The sequence below is a fragment of the Dendrobates tinctorius genome, unplaced genomic scaffold, assembly GCF_039654945.1.
Source record: "Dendrobates tinctorius isolate UK_male_01 unplaced genomic scaffold, ASM3965494v1 ptg000156l, whole genome shotgun sequence".
Taxonomy (NCBI): domain Eukaryota; kingdom Metazoa; phylum Chordata; class Amphibia; order Anura; family Dendrobatidae; genus Dendrobates; species Dendrobates tinctorius.
Genome location: NW_027361823.1, coordinates 22,972,765 through 22,994,573, shown reverse-complemented (window position 1 = coordinate 22,994,573; position 21,809 = coordinate 22,972,765). Strand labels below are relative to the sequence as shown.

Below are 21,809 nucleotides of genomic sequence, written 5' to 3'. Positions count from 1 at the left end.
AGAGTTGACCAAAAACAGCTCGAGAACACTAAATGTCACTAAATTTTAGTGCAACCTCGCATTGTGCCAAAATTTTGCAACTTTTCTGGTGTAAAAGCTTTGATGAATCGGGCCCCTAGTGCAAGATTTCTGGTTTTGTATTTTATATGTTGATTGTGGTATGGAAAATTGAAGAAAAAAAACAAACGTTATCAAAATGTGGTTTATTATTAGGTCATTTTCTGATGACACATTCCCTCTAACCCAGTTCTGATGGCGGAGAAGGGTTAAATTTTGTTTTGTTTATCACGAGTGTTATATTCCTACTGTTTCATAAAAGGAAGTTCAGCAAGTTCTTGTCAGCAGAAGTGGGAAGATCATCATTTGCAGTGTAGGGCGATTAAACTCAAGAGGACAATGGAGTCTATTGTTTATGTCCCGTGTTAAAGGACAAAAGTCAAGTGTATCTTGGTATCTGATCAATATAATCATGGGTTACTTGAATCAAACAGCTCACTGACATACACAGGAAAAGGGTTTATGCCAAATGTCACTTATGTAAGAAAATATAATCACCACAAATGACTACTGCGATGTGGTCGTGTAACATAAAGGCTCCTACACTGAGACAAAAAGCAAAATTGTGTTCTTCTAAATTTCCAAAATGCAGAAATAAAAAAAACAGCAACCTCTCTCTTCAACAGGATCCAAATTCTGTTGTTACAGGCATACCTAATGGGAGACATGCTCGTCCCCCCCCCGCACACTTTTAAAAGGGTTTTTTTTTCACATTGCATCTGCAAGTCATGCTGCTGGTCCAAACTGTCAATCATCAGGAGCTTACTGCCCCCTGACAAAGCAGAAAGCTGATTGTTCTGCCTTCTTCCACGTATGGCGCTGTGTGGATTCCAGCATATGGCTTATCCTTTCATCCACTCCCAGGAACAAGACTGTATGGGTGCTTAAGTCTATTATTTATTGAGATGATCTGGTCAATGAGAGATGATAACAGATGGTATAGTAGAACACAGTAGTAGATGAGATCAGGAGTTGTTGAACACAGTTATGGATGATTCAAATATTGTTGTACACAATGTGGATGATTCAGGTAAAAACTATAAGAAACAGATAATGCAGCATGTCAGTACTGGTAGATAATATATAGCAATACAGGGTACTATCACAACAGTAGCAATGATGCAGGATGCTGTTATATCAGTAGCATGCATTACATAGAAGCTGAGCAATATAACATACACAGCAGCAAAGGAGAAAGATATCTAAAACAACTCATGGCTGCCAGCTGTGCATTCACTGGTCAGAGGATGCATGTAACTATCATGCAGTATAATAACATTACAGGAACTGAACATGCATTGCAAACATCATGGGGGGCTGCATTATGGCTGCTAACACAGATGCATAACTCATAATTGCATTAACCTTACCGGAATCCGCTTGTTATAAGCTGAGGTTTTGCAGAGAGCTGAGCAGGTGTGAGCTACTCAGAAGACCGGCTGAAAATGTTTACATGTTGTTGACCAGAGAAGGAAGAAGGGTGGTTCTGAACAGTTAACCATTTAGGAAAACAGAAGATTCCAAACACATGAATAAGAAAGAGAAGGGGCAACTATGACACCTACTGGCGATAGCTGGAACAGCACTTAAGATATCTTGCTGCACAGAATGGGCAGAACATTGATGGTCAGGAGCAGTGAGCTCCTGAAGCTGAAGATTGGTGGTTCGGACCAGCAGCATGGTCGCACCACCTGTCCGAACTGTGGACAATAATTCTGCAGAATTTCCTCCATATTTGCTCAACGAGAATCTGCAGCAGTTTCAGCTATTGGGACAACACTTTTACCTAATTAAGGTAAATGTTCAATAGTGGCAACGGTCGGAGTGGATGCCACGGCACCCGTCCAATATAAGGCCTTGTTGCAAAACAAAGTATACTGTACAGAGTATTTTTGAAGGTTGAGAGGAGTAATCTGCAGTGAAATGTGCGTGATACAGATGTGGATCTTGCTGTAAAATTTGTGTTTTTCTGCCTCCTGTGAACCTGCCATAAAATAGGTTGTCTAGAGACAAAAAGCTTTGTCCACACCTATATTAAAGCCACACCCATTTTGATAACTGCACCCATTTTCACATACACGATCCTCAACCACACAATACAGGTAACAGGAGCTAAAAGTAAAAGCTCTTTCCCCTTCTTGCCCCACTACTACCTTCATAGTTAGTCTCATTGCCTCCTGTCATGTACACGCTGTTCCAGTCGCTGTCAGTCACTGAATAGTATTAAAGGATTTTCTACTAGTTTTTAAAATTAATACTAAAGGAACACTGCTGAAATAGGAAAGGATGACCTCCTGTCTACATGTCACCTCAATTGTTTGTAGCACCTAATTTATGGCCTCGGCAGTCACAGGCCAAATATATGCGAAATACCTCCACAACATGACCAGACCGCATAATACCACCACATAGTGACTGAATAATACCATATATACCGTAAGGGACAAATACCACCACAACATGACCAGACCACATATTACCACCATATAGTGACTGAATAATACCACATATAAGGGAGAAATAATGCCACACCATGACAGGACTACACATCACCACCACATAGTGACTGAATACAACATACAAGGTACAAATACCATGACACCATGACTAAAGCACATATTACCACCAAATATTGACCGAATAATACTACATACAAGGGACAAATACTGCCACACATGACCAGACCACATATTACCACCACATAGTACCTGAATAATAACACATACAAGGAACAAATACCACCACACCATGACCGGACCACATATTACCACCAAATAGTGAACGAATACTAGAATATTGATTATTAATAAAAACCACAACACTAATCACGGTAATATCAACACCAGTGACCTTATATAAAGGAGCTCTGTATATTGTGTATAGGTAACACAGTGATCACCAGCGACATTATAAACAGGAGCTCTGTATATAGTATACGGTGTATAGTGTCAGTGTACAGTTAAAACAGTGACTTACCAGTGACGCCTGTAGTTGAAGTCCTTCAGCTTCGCTTTTCTTCTTCATCCGGTGCAGACTACTATCACTTCTTCCAGCCAGGACTCAACTGTGCAGAAAATAGCACAGTTATCTATGACTAATCGCTTCTAGAGCACATTCCCCCCACTTTTTTCCCCAACTTCTACACTGCACCAGATGAAAAAGAGAGACATAGTGCTGCCCTGCACAGTTACATGACCTCCCTTTTGTTCCCTAATGGAAAACTGTAAATTGTATTACAGCAGTAATAATGTCACCTATTCGGCCCCTACAGTAATTATGTCACCACCTTGTCACCATAAAGCAATAATCTATGTTCCTCAATCTGGCCCCAATACAGTAATTGGGTCACCCATCCTGGCCTATTCCTGTAATAATATCCCCCATCCTGTTCCTATTCCTGTAATAATGTCCCCCATCCTGTAATAATTTCCTCAGCTCTCGCTCCCTTCTGTAATAATGTCCCCCATCCTGAGCTCCTCCATGTAATAATGTCCCTCATCCTGGCCCCTTTATTTAGTTTCCCCATCCTCATCCCCTTCCTGTAATAATGTCTTCCTTCTTGACCCTTTTATGTAATAATGTACTACATCCTAGTCTCTATATATCTCTCATGCTGGTCCCCATGTCTCTCATCTTGGGCTCCATATGTCATCCATCTTGGTCCCCATATGTCCCTCATCCAGGTCCCCATATGTCCCCTATCAAGGTTTCCATATGTCCCATATCCTGGTCCCCATATGTCCCTCATACAGGTCCACTTGTGTCCATCATCAAGGTCCCCATATATCCCTCATCCATGTCACCAAATGTCCCATATCCAGCTCCCACCCAGGTTCACATATGTTCCATATGCAGGTCCCCAAATGCACCATATCTTCGTCCCCATATGTCCCATATCCAGGTCCGCACATGTCACTCATATTGCGCTCTACTTTAAGAAAATAAAATAAGATTCTTCTTACCTTTCCGCAGCCCAGCTGCATCTTTTTTCTGCTTTATTGGTGGCGTGGATGGGCGAGAGCATTGCAGTGATATCATACGCTGACTACGTGAATGTCGATGTCAGCTGCCAGCCTCTGATAGGCCAGTGGCTATTTTAACTATTAGGCCGGGGTCACACTGGCGAGGAATACGGCCGAGTGAGAGGCGCTAAAAGCACGCATTAGACACGGACCAATGATTCTCTATGGGGTCCCTCGCACCAGCCGTATATTTCTCGGGCGTATTCTACGGTCCGTGCCAATCGCAGCATGCTGCGATTGTCAGCGTACTACGGCCGTAGTACGCCAATGCAAGTCTATGGGTGCGCAAAAAATACGGACTACACACGGACCACACATGTGACTTGCGAGAAATACGCACCCGGTGTCTTTTAGCAAAGCCGGCAATTCAGTGCGCTATACAGTAAACTCACACTGACAGGTTTAATAAAGAAACGAAAGAATAGATATAGACACATAGAATACATATATATACACTCACTGGCCACTTTATTAGGTACACCTGTCCAACTGTGTGTTAAGACTTAATTTCTAATCAGCCAATCACATGGCGGCAACTCAGTGCATTTAGGCATGTAGACATGGTCAAGACAATCTCCTGCAGTTCAAACCGAGCATCAGTATGGGGAAGAAAGGTGATTTGAGTGCCTTTGAACGTGGCATGATTGTTGGTGCCAGAAGGGCTGGTCTGAGTATTTCAGAAACTGCTGATCTACTGGGATTTTCACGCACAACCATCTCTAGGGTTTACAGAGAATGGTCCGAAAAAGAAAAAAAATCCAGTGAGCGGCAGTTCTGTGGCCGGAAATGCCTTGTTGATGCCAGAGGTCAGAGGAGAATGGGCAGACTGGTTCGAGCTGATAGAAAGGCAACAGTGACTCAAATTGCCACCCGTTACAACCAAGGTAGGCAGAAGAGCATCTCTGAACGCACAGTGCGTCGAACTTTGAGGCAGATGGGCTACAGCAGCAGAAGACCACACTGGGTACCACTCCTCTCAGCTAAGAACAGGAAACTGAGGCTACAATTTGCACAAGCTCATCGAAATTGGACAGTAGAAGATTGGAAAAACGTTGCCTGGTCTGATGAGTCTCGATTTCTGCTGCGACATTCGGATGGTAGGGTCAGAATTTGGCGTAAACAACATGAAAGCATGGATCCATCCTGCCTTGTATCAACGGTTCAGGCTGGTGGTGGTGGTGTCATGGTGTGGGGAATTTTTTCTTGGCACTCTTTGGGCCCCTTGGTACCAATTGAGCATCGTTGCAACGCCACAGCCTACCTGAGTATTGTTGCTGACCATGTCCATCCCTTTATGACCACAATGTACCCAACATCTGATGGCTACTTTCAGCAGGATAATGCGCCATGTCATAAAGCTCGAATCATCTCAGATTGGTTTCTTGAACATGACAATGAGTTCACTGTACTCAAATGGCCTCCTCAGTCACCAGATCTCAATCCAATAGAGCATCTTTGGGATGTGGTGGAACGGGAGATTCGCATCAGGGATGTGCAGCCGACAAATCTGCGCCAACTGTGTGATGCCATCATGTCAATATGGTCCAAAATCTCTGAGGAATGCTTCCAGCACCTTGTTGAATCTCTGCCACGAAGAATTGAGGCAGTTCTGAAGGCAAAAGGGGGTCCAACCCCTTACTAGCATGGTGTACCTAATAAAGTGGCCAGTGAGTGTATATATATATATGCATTCTATGTGTCTATATCTATTCTTTGGTTTCTGTTAGAAACCCTGTCATAGGGCTCCATTATATGTCCATTTTGCAAGCCTGCGAGAAAATCTTGCCATACGGATGCCATACGGATTACATACGGATGCTGACATGCGCAAAATATGCCACCACACCTTGCTTACGGATGACATACGGAGCACTGTTTAGGGGCCATTCATCCGTATTACGCATGTAAAATACTGACCGTATTTTGCGTCGGTTAGTGTGACCCCGGCCTTACAGTGCAGGAAGGGCTGTACACTAACATACTGTAGATCACATGAATGTGTGTGTTTCAGTTGAAACCCGCGGGCCACCAGAACTTGATTGGGGCACTGCTTCCTGACAATTTTCTGGGAACTTGCTGTAATTTTAAGAATCTGTTCCCCCCGAATCAGTGGGAACCAGCTGAATCCCACCCTTGCTGATAACTGATTCTCTAACAAAGATATCGTCTTCCCAAGACAACCCCATAAAAGCATGAAATGATTCACATTAACAATTCTTCCTTCTCCCGTAAAGTGATTCAGGCCATGATATTTCCTAGTGATGTCTACAGTTACTCAGGTGCTAACCAATAGATGGCCAATCCTTGCCCTAAGTTAAGGGACTTTCCAGTGTCAGATATCAGATGAGACCTAAGCCTAAATCAATGTAATCTTTTATGTATTTATTATTTTTATTCTATTGCTCTATTATGGGGTTATCCGAGGGCACAAACTTACTCAAATACTTTAATTCAGAATTTTTCATGGACCTCCTTATTTCTGTGCCACTTCCGCTGTCATTTCAATGCAGATGCAGGTGGGCACCCGGCCAGTTGTTGTGGGCCGTAACTGAGTTCTCTTTGCCCTGAACCCCACTTGTAAACAGGAATCAGAGTTTTGTGTGATGTGATGTGCTTTCTTTACTCACTTGTTGTTTGGGAGTCCCTGTTACCTCGCCGTCCATGGGACCGGATACAGCTACAGACATGACAGGAGACCTTAGGTCCAGTTTAACAGGTTCAACTTTACTGTGCAATTTGGGTATATGCAGCTGCAGCACAAACAATGAGACAGAATCCCCTCCGGATGATGTTCCCTTTGTCCAATGTGCTATAAGTCCTTAACTCCATTCTGCCCCAGCCTTAACAGCTCCTGTTGGTACCAGGAACCTTCTATCCGCATAACAGTTGCCCTGAGGCCCTTCCCTCTCGCTGAGACCCAGCCGAAATCTTCCTCACAGGGTAGACAGAGACAAGGCACCCAAAGCTTATCTATAATGATGTAGATAAGCCCCCGTGTTGTGAGTTCATTTTCCCCTTCACCGTCGATGTCTGATGAACTCCCTCTTCTGGTGAAGGAAGGTAGTGAGGCTGATTACCAAACACCTGATCTGGTGGATGATGACTGGGTAACAGGAAATTCTGACTGGATATAAGGCAGCCGACGCCCTTCTGAGTCGCTGGTGATTTCTCTGCTGGATTCTTGGAGACCAGTCTGATTCCTGCTTTCCAAAGATAAGTTTTTGCTCTGCTATTGAACTTATTAGTTTTGTTTTGTTTACCTTGTTTTTTGGAGTTCAGCCATCCCCGGTCGGGGGTGTGCTGAGTTCCATTTTTGTCTCTGATCAGTTTGTCTCTTTGCTCTGTCTTCAAAATTTACCTGAGTGCTGATATAGTCTTTTTGAAGTCCTAGCGACTTCAGGGCCTTTTTTCCTATCAGACGGTTGGGACATTTTTTGGTAGGGTTTTTTACGGATTGCAGACAGCAGCTTTTCTATCCTGTCCTTTTTAGTTAGCTTGGGCCCCATCCTTTGCTCAACCTATCTTTCTATCTGTGTTAGTGTTTTCATCTTGCTTCACCGTCATTATATGTTGGGGGCTGCCTATTGCTTTGGGGTCTGCTCTGGGGCAGTTTAGATTTCCCCTTTCTTTCTTTAGGCCTATTTAGTTCTCCAGCTGTGATCGAGGGGTCTAGGGCATCGTAGGAACCCCCCACGGCTACTGTTAGTTGTTGTGGATAGGATCAGGGGTCTGCAATCCGATAGCTACCAACCTCTCCGGTTTTTTGGACTTAGCTTGTATTTTTGTTTTTTCCTCCTTCGGTGACTCATTCATAACACCCCTGGTCCGACCTGAAAGATAAGAAAAATAAGTTTTATTATACTCACCTGGGGGGTAGGCCGGTCCGATGGATGTCGCAGGTCTAGGTTCGGCGCCTTTCATCTTATTGCGACGCCGCCCTTCTGCTTGCTTCATTGCTCTCCGGCATCCCGCTCCTGCGCAGGCGTACTTCTCTGCCTTGTCGAGGGCAGAGTAAAGTACTGCAGTGCGCAGGCACTGGGCCTCTCTGACCTTACCCGGCGCCTGCGCACTGCAGTTCTTTTCTCTACCCTCAACAGGACAGATAAGTACGCCTGCGCAGGAGCGCGATGCCGGGAGTGATGAAGCAAGCAGGAGGACGGCGTCGCAAGAAGATGAGAGGCGCGGACCTGGACCTGCGACACCCATCGGACTGGACCGCCCCCCCGGGTGAGTATAATAAAACTTATTTTTCTTGTCTTTCAGGTCAAACCGGGGCTTACCTACAGCATTATACTGTAGAATGCTGTTAGCCCTGAAAAGCAGGGGCCACATCTTATAGCAGCCAAAACAGGTGACAAGTGCACTTTAACTCTTAAGCTATCAACCTGAATAAACAGGAAGTGCTTCCCTTTCTTAACTGATCTAATCCCTCCCAGTGTATGGGCTAATCCCTTTTTGTTAGCTATTTACTACCATGGTGGTGCAAACTATATCCAAGCTTTGTAATGGTTCCACTAGTGGACAGATCTCCCCAGTCCCCGGGAATGGCCTTGAGGCAGAGACTCCAGGAGAACCGAGACACAAATTGGCTATAATGATTAAAAATGCAAAACTCTTTATCAAAACATATAATCATAAAACATTCATATAAAATACTTTTCACATTAACCTTTTCTTGACTCGACATCTTCTTCTACCCCACTACATAGACACAGAGCATCCTCTCCCTGGTGGCTATTGTTTGGCTAAATTTATTAGCTAAATCAGTCTCCTTCTTGGCCATGGCTTGTGCATAGACTGAATAATGAGACTGGCTTTGCTAATGAACTTACCTATACAGCCAGCCCCTTCATTTCTTTATTAAATCACAGTACAACACAGAGGGGAATGAATACATCTCTCTGTATCGAACCTCAGCGGAAGTAGAGCTGAAGGGACTGGCACTGAAATCATGACATTAATGAGGGTTTCACAATTAAAGGGGTTCTCCAGTGCCCCTGTATCAATGAATTTAACCCCTGTATAGGTCATCAATATATGATCAGCGGGGGTCTTATACCTGGATCCTCATCAATCTGCAGTTATCTCCAAAGCGAGCTGGATGGAAGCACTGAATGTAGTAGGACAGCACAGCTCCATACACTGTGTAGTGGCTGCTGCCGAGTACAGGAGATCAGATTCTATTTTTTCAATAGCTGACTGGTGGGAAAATTGGGTTCAAACCCCCGCCAATCTTATATTGATCAATCTTATATCTTCTGGATAGGTCATCAGTGTAAAGTTTTAGAAAACCACTTCAAGGCGAGTTAGTAAATTTAATTCATTTTTATTTGGAAACTAATGAAAAAAAATTTGATCATCAGGCAATACCATTAATTCCTCTTAATTTCTTGTTATTAATATTAAGTATTTAATATTCCTCTGGTATTTAAGTAGAAAGTATTTAAAATGTGGTGAAAATATCTCAATATTTTTGTTTTCTGTTGTATTATTTATATTTGTTAATTGTTTTTATATACGGTATGTCATTATGTATTGCTCTTGTACGTTTCTCTAATTGCTTTTTTTCCGATCGTCCAATACGATAGTAAAATCCATCTACACGCTGCAGGAAAAAAACAAAAGATTTAGATATCGGAAACATGTTTTCAATCACAAAACATATTGTATCAAATTTGCCAAAAGAAGATACCCTTATTTTATCCTTCCATACCCCTCATCAGGACATGCTTGTCACAGAAGAAGAGGATGGTCCTCTAAGGCTTCATTCAGACATCTATGATTTTTCTTGTACGTGAAAACACGAACTGTTGTTCATCAGTGTTTTGGATCTGATTTTCATCAGTGTTTTGTCATCAGTGATTTTTCAATGATGAAAAATATAATCATCAAAGCCTCTCTTATATATCGTAATGTTAATCATGGACAGCACACGGGCTGCATACAGCTGCCATCTGTGTGGGGTGTGATTTTCACAGACCCACAACCTTACAAGAGTCATTTTGATCCATGTGTGAGAAGAAGGGCCCCCGCCGAGTGTCCGGGCCGGAACCGAGGGGACCGTCACCTAGGTTCCAGGGGAAACTGTTCCAGGGGGACAGAGTTCAGCAACGAACCGTTAAGATGGACAGATGGGCTGGGGGAGGAGCCAGTATAAAAGGGGCGGGGAGCGCTAGTCACGATGAGTCAGCAGACCGTGACAGAAGCAGCCGGAAAACGTGGGAGCGGCTGAGAGCCAACACGACTTGCCAGATCCAGGAGAGACGTTCACCTAGGACAACAGAGGGATGGCGCCCAGACGACCCTCCGAGAGCCGCTGCCCCGCTTCAACCAGCGGCCGCTGCCGCCTCGCCCCAGCCCGCGACTGCAGCCTGCCCGCTGTCGCTCGCGGCCGTTGCCGCCCCGCTCCAGCCCACAGCTGCGGCCTGTCTCCCGCCACCCGCAGCCGCCCTGCTCTCACCCGTGGCCGCGGCAAGTCCAGTGCCGTCGGCGGCCACCATTGTCTTGCTCCAGTCAGCGGCAAGGGCTGAGCCGTTGCTCGCCGCGGATTCCCCGTCGCAGCTGTTAGCTGCACAGGTGGCCTGCCAATTGCCACCCCGCATTGCTGCCGCTTGCCCCAGTCCGGGGGCTGCGGCCCATCCGTCCAAGGACTCCTCCGGGGCCTGTGGTGCCCTGGTGTAACTGGAGCGCCGGAAAGCTCGAAGACTACGTCAACTCTTCAGCAGCTGGGCCCAGAGGCTGCTACGCCGAAGAACCATCGTCCAGAACGCAGAGGGATGTCAGGATGGCTAAATTGACTATATACTTAAGGCCCCGTAGTCGGCCATACCGCGGCCCTATAGTGACCGGCTTTCGCCGTAAGTAGTTGTGTTCTACTCTGTTCGTGTTTGTTTGTATTGAGCCCCTGCGAGGGCAACTCTTGTTACCCCTTTGGTTGGTCAGGCTACGACCGAGGACAGTTACCTCTAGACCTATAAACGTTATTACTAAAAGCACTAAACCGTCGCGCGCCTCGTCATTGCGTCCTGCGTACCTGCTAGTACCACACATGACACTGATAAAAAAAGCCAACGTTTCAATGAGATTTTTTGCAGACCTCTCGTCTGCAAAAAAAATCTGAACATGTGAACAACACCATAAACAACTGTACACATGTCAGTATATTGCATTAGTGTTAATATGCCAAAATCAGGAGTGGAGCTTACAGAAGAAAAGATCGATACCTGATCAGTGTTTTGGAGACTCTCCTGGTTTTGGCATACAAATACTACTGAAATAATGAAAAAATGATTGTTACAGAATCCCCCAGCACCCCCAATGTGAGATGCATACCCCTAATGCAGCAAACGACCGGCTGCGACCCCTGGGCAGAGGTAAATGAGATATCCCACTTCTGACCTCCCCCCACCTTTGTAAATCCCATGGTAAATGATCGGGGGGGGTCGCCGGCCACCTGCGGCTATTGTAATGTACGTCTGGCGTCTGAATTGGAGCCTGTTATCTACTGGCCCGACACATATTGATTGTCCTGTCCTCTGTATATATATATATATATATATATTCTGAGACCAGTGAGTAAAATTTTGTCACACTGGAAATGCGTGGAGAAGCAGTGATCTTTTATATGTTCCCATGTTACAAAGCCTTTCGAGCCAGCGTCCTTCATCCAGAAGTGAGGAAAAGCAGAGTGGACCTCCTGAAACACGGGGTGGTACTGTAAGAGGTATTACAGCACAGAAGACCCTGTTACACTGCTGATATGTGAATAAAGTCTTATTAAAGAAAAAAACATGTATAGAACACATACGTGACTCCTGGACGTCTTAATGGGGCCTTAGAATGGCAGTTTCTTTCAATAATAATAATAGCAATTATAATAGAAAAAATGCTTTCGTTGTATCACCTTATACAATGTCATATTTTTTATATCATATAATTCTGCATGATTGAGGATTCCTTTATTACATGGTAATTCACAACAAATGAAGCTTTGTCTGGAAGTTAAATCCTTCCTGTAAAGCTTTATTTATCTGTTGTAATGCAACTATAAGGCAAACACACACACACATATATAGATGTGTATACATAGACATATGCGTGTGTGTGTATATACAGCTCTGTCAAAAATTAAGATGTCTGACAGCCATTCCATTCCAGTGTCAGTTGAATTACATCCAGAGTACACCTCTTTCTACTTAATGTGCTTCTGATTAGGTAATTACCTGAACCACATCTTATTTAACAAAGGAAAGTATAAAAATCCCTTGCTTATCATTTTTCTAGCTTTACATGACTTGAGCCCTGCCTCTAGGAGCCTGTTACGAACTGTTCTTGCCGTTTGCCATTCCTTTTGTAGGTCACTTGATGTCATCCTGCGGTTCCTGAGTGACATTCAAATAAGTCATCCCGGTCAGTGGGGAGTTGTTTTCGCCCTCTGCCGTTCAGTAGCTTTGTTGTCCCCAATGTCTACTGCTTGACCTTGTTGTAATGGACTGCTGTCTTAGAAATTATAAGGATGGAGGCGACATGAAGCTCACTGTATTCTTCTGCTAGTAAAACCAGAATGGAGCTCTTCTTTTATTCACTCAAGACTTTTATTTTCAACTCCTTTGGTATGGTTAAAAGTTATTTTTTCATTCCTATTACTTTTGGGATATTACTAGCACTTGTTTTGCCATCCAGCTTGTCCTATTGCAAGAGGATTGTGAACACCAGAGCAGGGTTTTTTATACTTTCCTTGGTTAAATAAGATTTGGTTCATGTAATCACCTAATCAGAAACACAATAAGTAGAATGAGGTGTACTCTGGTTGGAATTCACCTGTGCTGGATTACATATAAGGAACGATGCGCATATATATATGTGCAGCGTCGGACTGGAACACCTTGGGCCCACCAGAGAAAATCATTCTTGGGGCCCACTATGTAGCTACACAGAGATAAATACAAGACCACCAATTGTGCGGTAAAACACTCTAATATCAGGGTATAAGGTAGTACACGTCTTAATTATGTAGCAGGGGTTGGGGTAGCCTCCCTCATAGAATATAAAGCAGCCCCCTCATAGAATATAATGTAGACCCCTCATAGAATATAATGCAGCCCCCTCATATAGCATAATGTAGCCCCTCACAGAATATAATGCTTCCCCCTCATAGAATATTATGCAGCCATCTCATAGAATATAATGTAGCCCTCCATACAATATAATGCTGCCCCCTCATAGGGTATAACGCTGCCCCCCTCATAGGGTATAATGCACCCCCTCATAGGGTATAATGCTGTCTCCCCTCATAGTGTATAATGCTGCCTCCTCATAGGGCATAATGCACCCCCTCATAAGGTATAATGCACCCTCTCATAGGGTATAATGCTGCCCCCCTCAAAAGGTATAATGCACCCCTTCATAAGGTATAATGCACCTCCTCATAGGGTATAATGCTGCCTCCCTCGCAGGGTATAATGCACCCCTTCATAGTGTATAATGCACACCCTCATAGGGTACAATGCACCCCCTCATAGGGTATAACACTGCCCCCTCATAGGGTTATAATGCTATATATATATATATATATATATATATAGATAGATAGATAGATAGATATACAGAAAGATAGAGATATAGAGAGAGATATAGAGATAGATAGATAGATAGATGATATAGAGATAGATAGATAGAGACATAGATGATATAGAGATAGATAGAGACATAGATGATAGATAGAGATAGATAGATAGATATAGAGATAGATAGATAGATAGCTAGATAGCTATAGAGATAGATAGATAGATAGATAGATAGATAGATAGAAAGAGAATGATAGATAGATATAGAGATAGAGACAGATATAGAGAGATAGATATAGAGATAGATAGATAGATATAGAGATAGATAGATAGATATAGAGATAGATAGAGAGATAGACAGATAGAGAGATATATATAGAGAGATAGATATAGAAATAATAGATAGATAGATAGATAGATATGGAATAGATATGGGATAGATAGATAGCTAGATAGATAGATATATAGAGATAGATAGAGAAATAGATAGATAGAGAGATAGATAGAGAGATAGAGAGATAGATATAGAGAGAGAGATAGATAGATATATAGATATAGAGATAGATAGATATAGAGATAGATAAACAGATATAGAGGTAGATATGGGATAGATAGATAGATAGAGAGATAAATAGATAGATAGATGGAGGTAGATATAGAGATGGATAGATATAGAGATAGATATAGAGATAGATAGATAAGGGATAGATAGATAGATATAGAGATAGATATAGAGATAGATAGATATGGGATAGATAGATATAGAGATAGATAGATATAGAGATAGATATGGGATAGATAGATAGATAGATGGTGATGATGATTTGTACATTTTAGTGCCAATCTATTACATTCTCAGGGTAACACCAAAAAGTAGCTTAAAATGGTGCCTAAATGTGGCCCCTGGGTCCCATATTTGACTTATGGCTGGATCATATGCACTTGCTAACAATGGTGGGGATCAGTCTGGGCCGTAAGTGACTCACGCATCAGCATGGGGTGGTGAGTCACATAGGGACCCCACATCCCGACCACCTCTGCAAGAAGGGAACGCGGCCGCCGTCACCTAGCAACGGCCCAAGTCTGCATTCGGGCTCCGGACCCTCCCACGTGACGCCAGCGGCGGGTGAGCAGCACTCCGGGCAGCAGGCACTGAGCGGTGAGCAGGCAGGTCCGGTGCACAAGACCATGGCACACACTGTCACTCTCAATGGCCCCTCTCCCCGAGGGTTCAGGCTGGTGGGAGGCAAGGACTTCAGCACTCCGCTCTCACCATCTCCTGGGTAAGTGCGCAGCTGTAGGAGCTGGAAACTTACAAGTAGAGGCTGTGGATGCCCAGCTGGCAGGGATCATTGTGCCGTCATGCCGTGCTCATCATCCTCCCTGGCATGGGCTCTGGGTCAGTTGAGGGCGGCGCCCTGATTTACGGCCGCATAGCAGCTTCCTGTGCTGGGGGGGCCGGGCCTCTGGGGGAGTGGAGACCATGAAATGATATTCACTGCTTCCCACGCCCATGTGGGTGTGGGAAGCAGTGAATATTCATTTCTCTTTAGCAGCGGGGACAGGGTCTCCTGCATCCTGTCACCCGCTGCTGCTCTGCTGGCACAGGGCCCCCACATCACTGGCTGGGGGCCCCTGGAACAGTGGGGGGCCCTAGGCAACTGCTGGCCCTTTATGCCAGCAGGTGCCAGGGCCCACCAAATGCCAGGGCCCACCGGAGAATCCTCCGGTTCTCCGGTGGGCCAGTCCGACGCTGTATATGTGTGAGTGTGTGAATATACATATATACATGGCCGACAGGGAGCGATCCCTGCAGCTCCGCTGTCTACAAGAGAAAATAGCAGCGGAGCGAAGCTGCAGCGATCTGTCCTGATTCCTGCCTGCGCTTCCTCTCACACAGACTGCAGCGCAGCTGGATGACATCATCATTCAGCGTCCGGCTGTGCCAGAGAGAGTAAGGCGACGGTGATGCTGCAGCAGAGGTGTGGAGAGGTGAGAGGTGCTGTGTGTGTGTACATGTATTGTGTGTGTGTGTGTGCATGCATGCATAACGCTGCGGGGGGAATGTGCAGAGAGGTGAATGGTGCTGTGTGTGTCTGTGTGTAGAGGAGGAGAGGGCAATGATGGGGCTGATGGGGAGAAGGCAATGATGGGGTGATGGAGAGGGGAATGATGGGGATGTGGGGGAGGAGGAAATGATGGATTTGGTGGAAAGAGCAATGATGGGGTTGGTGGGGGAGGAGGAAATGATAGAGGTGGTGGAATAGACAATGATGGGGGTGGAGGGGAGAGGAAATGATGGAGGTGGTGGAATGGGCAAGCATGGTGGTGTGGAAAAGGACCATGATGGTGGTGGTGGAAAAGGCAATGATGGGGATGGTGGGGGAGGAGTAAATGATGGATGTGGTGTAAAGGGCAATGATGGGGATGGTGGGGGAGGAGTAAATGATGGAGGTGGTGGAATGGGCAATGATGGGGGTGTTGAGGGAGGAGGCAATGATGGAGGTGAGGGAGAACGCAATTATGGTGGTAGTGAAAAAGACATTGATAGGAGTGATGGGGAAGGAGGCAATGATGCGGTTGGTGGAGGAGAAGGCTGTGATGGAGGTGGTGGAAAGGGCAATGATGGAGGTGATGGTAAGAACAATGATGGGGTGGTGAGGGATAATGCAATGATGGTGGTGGAAAGAACAATGATGGTGGTTGTGGAAAGGGCAATAATGGGTGTGGTGGGGGAGGAGGAAATGATGGAGGTGGTGGAATGGGCAATGATGGGAGTGGTGGGGGAAAACACAATGATGGGGGTGGTGGGGAGGAGGAAATGATGGAGGTGGTGGAATAGGCAATGATATGGGGTGGTGGGGGAGAAAGCAATGATAGTGGTGGTGAAAAAGGCAATGATGGAGGTGGTGAAGAGGGCAATGATGGGGTGGAGGAAAGGACAATAATGGGATGTGGGGGAGGACAATGAGGGGTGTGGGGGATTGGGATGGGAGCAAGGGGGACTTATAATGGACTTAGGAACAGGGTGAGGTGGAGGAAGACATTATTATCGCTTATTATGTCTAACACAGTGCCTTAGTATATAGTGTACTCGCTTATTATGTCTTAGGCTAGGTTCACATTAGCGTTTGAGTCCGCAGTGTATCATCCACATGCGCAAACGCATGAATAATGCATGTTTGCGCAGCGCTTTTTATGAGCATAATCTTACTCATGACGGAAAAAACTGCTGCGTGTGCATGCGTTTGAAAGTTTTTGCATGCATTTGCGTTGTTTATGCGCATGCGTTCAATATGACATGAGACAAAACTGGGTGTGTCTCATGATATTTTTACATTTTGAAAAATGCATGCATATCGAACGCATGCATACGCATGTTGTTCCCATAGACAGTAATGTTTTTTTGACGCACTCATCCGCATGTGCATGCCTGCGCATATTTGACGGCTTTATGACACCTCAAAAAATGCTTCTACGTGCCCTGCTGCACACCACGAAACAACACATGCGTACGCAAGAGCATGCGAACGCATGTCCCTGCGTACACCATGTTAAATATACGTACGCATGACGCATGCGGATCTATGCAGATCAAACGCTGCGCACATATATGCAAATGTGAAACCAGCCTAACACAGCCCCTTAGTATAGAGTGTACGCACTTATTATGTATAACATAGTCCCCTAGTATATAGTGTACTCACTAATTCTGTATAGCACCATCCTTAGTTACATAGTTTCCTCTTTTATTATGTATAACACCGTCCCTTATTACGTACCATGCTCTCTAGTTATAAAAGGTGCCATCCCTTATTATATAGCTCCCTATGCTGTTATGTACAGTTCTGTCCCTTACATAGTGTATTCTTGTTAATTTTCTTAGTCACAGCGCCATCTTTTATTACATAGTCCTCTCTCTCTTTAGATGTAAAATGACTGCTGATGGAGGAGCCGGTGACCATACGACCAGTCCATCAGCTCCTCCATTAGAAAGGAAGCTTTCCCATGCTCCATCAGCCATCACTGCATTATACAGCTAAGTCTTCTTTCACACATCCGGCTTTGTGAAACCGGCACTGTGAGGTGAAAAGCCGTAGGGGCGGATCCGGGATGTGCTGGAGACACTGGATGCCTGTGTGGCCGGATACGTTGGCGCCCATATTTAAAAGAGCAGCGCGAGACTCAGAGTCTCCGCGCATGCGCTCTGAGAAAAACCGGTCCGGTGCTGTAAAAAAACGTTGCAGCGAACGTTTTTTGCAGATGCCGGACGGCTACTTTTTGCTGTATCCGGCAAAAACCTGATGCGCCGCATACCCATCCGGCACCGTGCGGCGACAATACAACTTTATGTGACAAAACCGGATCCGGTTGTTCCAAATTTCGCCGCATCGTGCTGGATTCAAAAAGCCGGATGTGTGAAAGCAGCCTAACAAGACAGGACGGTATGTAATAAAAAACAGGGCACTATGTAATCCAATATGTAAGGGACGATATATGTAAGGGACGGTGCTGTACATACATAACGAGAGGGCACTGTACAATGGACAGCAATATACATAATAAATGAGCCTATGTAATATACTGTATATACATGTGTGTGTGTGTGGCTAAATATATATATACTGTATATATATAATATATATAGCTTTGTCGCCACAAAAGGAGGGGGGGCCCAGACACATTTCGTGCTCAGAGGCCCCTATATATATATATATATATACAGTATATATATACACACATATAAAGAGAGACGCTGATAGGGGTGTCTATAAGTACATATATATGTGTGTGTGCATAAAACATATATATATATAGTTTTTCTGGCTATACATAGATACAGAGAGCTGTGTATATTCCCCGTGCCCCTCGCGGTGCCGGCGCTGTGCAGTGATGCGCTGTGCGCTCTGTGGCAGCGGGGCCGGTCCCGGCGGCAGGAGGCAGCGAGCATGCGCAGAGCAGCCCTAGGTATGTGCATGTAGCGCGAGCACAGAGGCTTGTCTTTGCAATGCCATGTTTGTGTGTGTGGACCAGCTGCTGGACAGGATTCCGTGAGCCCGCTCGCCCTGCTCGGTAATCTGATGTTTTCTTGCTTCTGTTTCAGTCTTCAGGATAATTCCTTCAGCAGCAGCAGCGGCGGCGCTGTGACCGAGTAAGTGGCCGCTCTCCATACGTCATATGATCGGTAAACAATGTATGCAGCGCTGCGAGCTTCCTGCCTGTGAGAGCTGCACACATCACACAGGGGCCGGTGTATATACGGGTGTGTGCGGCAGAGATACCTGGGTGTATGTGTGTAGAGAGTTGCATGGTGTATATTTGGCATCTGCAGGTTTTCCGCCGGTCATTTCTAGGTCTGACAGAGGACGCTGAGGAGCCGCTCACTGCTCTGTGATGGCAGCAGTGGATACTTTAATGGAGGAGCCATAGGTGTATGTGATGATGTGCTGGCGAGGGGTCGCTTGCAGACCCGCTATTGTTTGATATGAATAGCCCCCCTATAGATTTTTAAAGAGATGCGACCATTGTATGTATTATTCATGGGGCGCTGCCGGCGTGAAATGGGTTAAACATTGCAGAGGCACAAAACTTTAACAGATCAAACTCTGATTTTTTTTAATTTTTTTTTTTTTTCCACCCACGCCTACCGGGTTTAGATGTGACATAAAGCACAAAAATGCCAGGCGGGCTCTTGTGTGCGAGAGCAGAATGAATGAGCGGGCGGCTCGGCGCCGGGAGCCTTCTGCATCTGTGTGTTGCTTCCTGTACAATCTTCTAAGGGTGTGTGCACACGATGCGGATTCTGCTGCGTTGTACAGTACCGTTATTTCCTATGGAAATAAAACGCTGTGCACATGCTGCAGATTTTTCCGCGCATGTCAATTGTTTGGTGCAGAAACGCTGCAGTTTTACACCTCATCCATTATGAGGTGTAAAACCGCAGGACTTTTGTCCTGCGGATTTATCTCCGGTTTTCAATACAAAATCTGCAGAGGCAAAAAACTCCGTGTGCACATAGCCTGACATATACGCCCATTTGGCTGATAAACGTACCGAGAGACGAGACGTGGAAACGTCAGGACAGGACGGTGATTATTAATTATTTTTTTTTTCTTTTAAAAATAGACATTTTTAAAAATGTTTCCAGAATTGTAAAATTGATCAGAAATCTCAGAGTGAGATAGTGATGTTTGATGTAAGCGTATCCTTGTCCATACGGAGGTCTTCACAGAGAGTGACAGTACTGTGCGGGGTCAGTAGTTAGGGACGTGTGTCTCCTCACATGATGATGGCTGAACTTGTGGCCCTACCGAACTCCATGTTATGAGAGTTGATATGGTTCCTCTCTGCACTATTTATTGGGCTAGGCCATGGAAACACCCTTCGCCTATGTTGTAAGATCCAACCCAAAGGTCATTAATACTTGATACATTGCTATTTATATTGTGGTCGCATGTTGAGGATTTGGATGTGAACTATGCAATAAAATACTCATCGAATCTAAAAATGTGGCATTTTATATCACAAAACGTTATTTGTAGAAATGACCGTGCTTATTAGAAATGTAGTATAGTTCTTCTGATTCGCTATGTTCCTTACCCCATGTGCAGGACATTTAAGTTGCTTAAATATCCATGGTTACAACCAATAATAACTAACCGGCTGTCACTATGCGAGTGGTTGATACCCAAGCTACTGCAATGCCCTGCACGTAGGGTGACATAGCTTATTAGTAAAACTATGTAAGGCATTTATGGAATGATGAAAGTACATGTCATGCTTCTGGATGCAAACCCTTGATTTTGTGTTCAGTGGACAGCGTCTCTTTCCACTGATCCACCACTGATACCCTTTTTCTTTGGGTGTTCTGTTATGTTTGTCTCTGTCGGTTTGGGGTATCAGATGTTTTTCATGTACTCTGTATGTCCTATCACCTTTTGGGTTCAGCTTTAAATACCTTCCCCTACCGGTTTTTCCTGCTGGTGATAGACTTTGTTGGATTCAGTCACTGTTCTCTAGTTTCTGATGGTTGCAGTTGTTTCGTGTGTGATTCCTTGTCTTCTCTGGGAACTGCTTCTCTAGCGATCCTAAAAGTTGCTAAGGACTTTTAGGCTCTGTGATTTGCCGCTGCGGATCTGCAGCAGAACTGCAGGTGATGTACAGTACCATTATAGCCTATGTAAAAAAAAAAAACTACTGTGCACACGCCGCAGATTTTTCCGTGCGGTTTTTGTGCGGAAAAAAAAAGCTGCATGTGACTTCTTTTGTGCGGTTTTGCTGTAGCTTTCCACCTGCTCCATTCTACAAATCCGCAGGTGGAAAACCGCACAAAAACGGCAGTAAAACTGCAAAAAAAAAGGAAGAAATCCGCAGGAAAATTGCAGGTGATTTGACCTGTGGATTTCGGAAAATCCATGCAGAAAAATCCGCGGGAGGATCCGCACCGTGTGCACTTAGCCTTAGGGTTTCGTTACCTTAGGGTGCCAAACTCCGCTGTCAGGCAGGGACATACTTGGGTCAGAGAAGGGCTTTTCCTAGTCTGTTTTCCTGGTTTGTATGTTACCTGTGAGAATGGGCTTTGGCAATCATAACAGGACATGTCTGTTCTATTGGTAGTATGGGGATCACCTTCTACGCTGTTTGTACTGCAGAACAGAGGTGACCATGCATATGGGCTATAAACTACAGTGACGAGATCCACCTGAACCTTTCTCTTCTGGAGTACCACACATCGTGGTCCAGAGGTGACCAGACAGTGCCTCATTGTCACTTCCCATCCCTGCTCCACCTAGTGCCCTCCTCTCCTCTTCTGACTCGGAATAGACATGTCAGAAGCCACCAGACACTATCTTCATAGGCAGATGTCCTGTCTTCTGCTGGCCTAAATGAAGCAATAATACGTTTTGGGACTAAATGCTCCATTGCTTGTAATAATATAACACATATAATGACAATGTAATCAGAAAGTTTGGCATTGGACAACCCACTCAGAATGTAGAAAGTGAGTGCATTTCGCCCTCCCGGTCTGAACCATGCGCACTAACCATAGATTAGAATGCAGGTACATGATAGCCAGGACATATTTGCTTCCAAGAAGTGTCTAAAACCAGCTGGACAGTTTTCAGGGAAAGGTGTTATATGTTCTTTCCATGGCTTAGCAGTT

The 21,809-nt window shown here is 44.9% G+C and overlaps 1 protein-coding gene across 8 annotated transcripts in view; it reads left to right on the top strand.

Annotated features, from left to right (window-relative positions):
- The first annotated feature begins 18,512 nt into the window (after positions 1–18,512).
- The window catches only part of FAM13C (family with sequence similarity 13 member C), a 193,232-nt gene continuing 189,935 nt past the window's right edge, over positions 18,513–21,809 (top strand). For 3 of the 8 annotated variants that reach the window (XM_073548258.1, XM_073548261.1, XM_073548257.1), the window contains exon 1: positions 18,627–18,797. In XM_073548258.1, the coding sequence (XP_073404359.1) occupies positions 18,727–18,797 (71 nt within the window). In that variant the 5' untranslated portion in view covers positions 18,627–18,726. The other 5 variants (XM_073548262.1, XM_073548264.1, XM_073548260.1 and 2 more) reach the window with 3 other exon arrangements.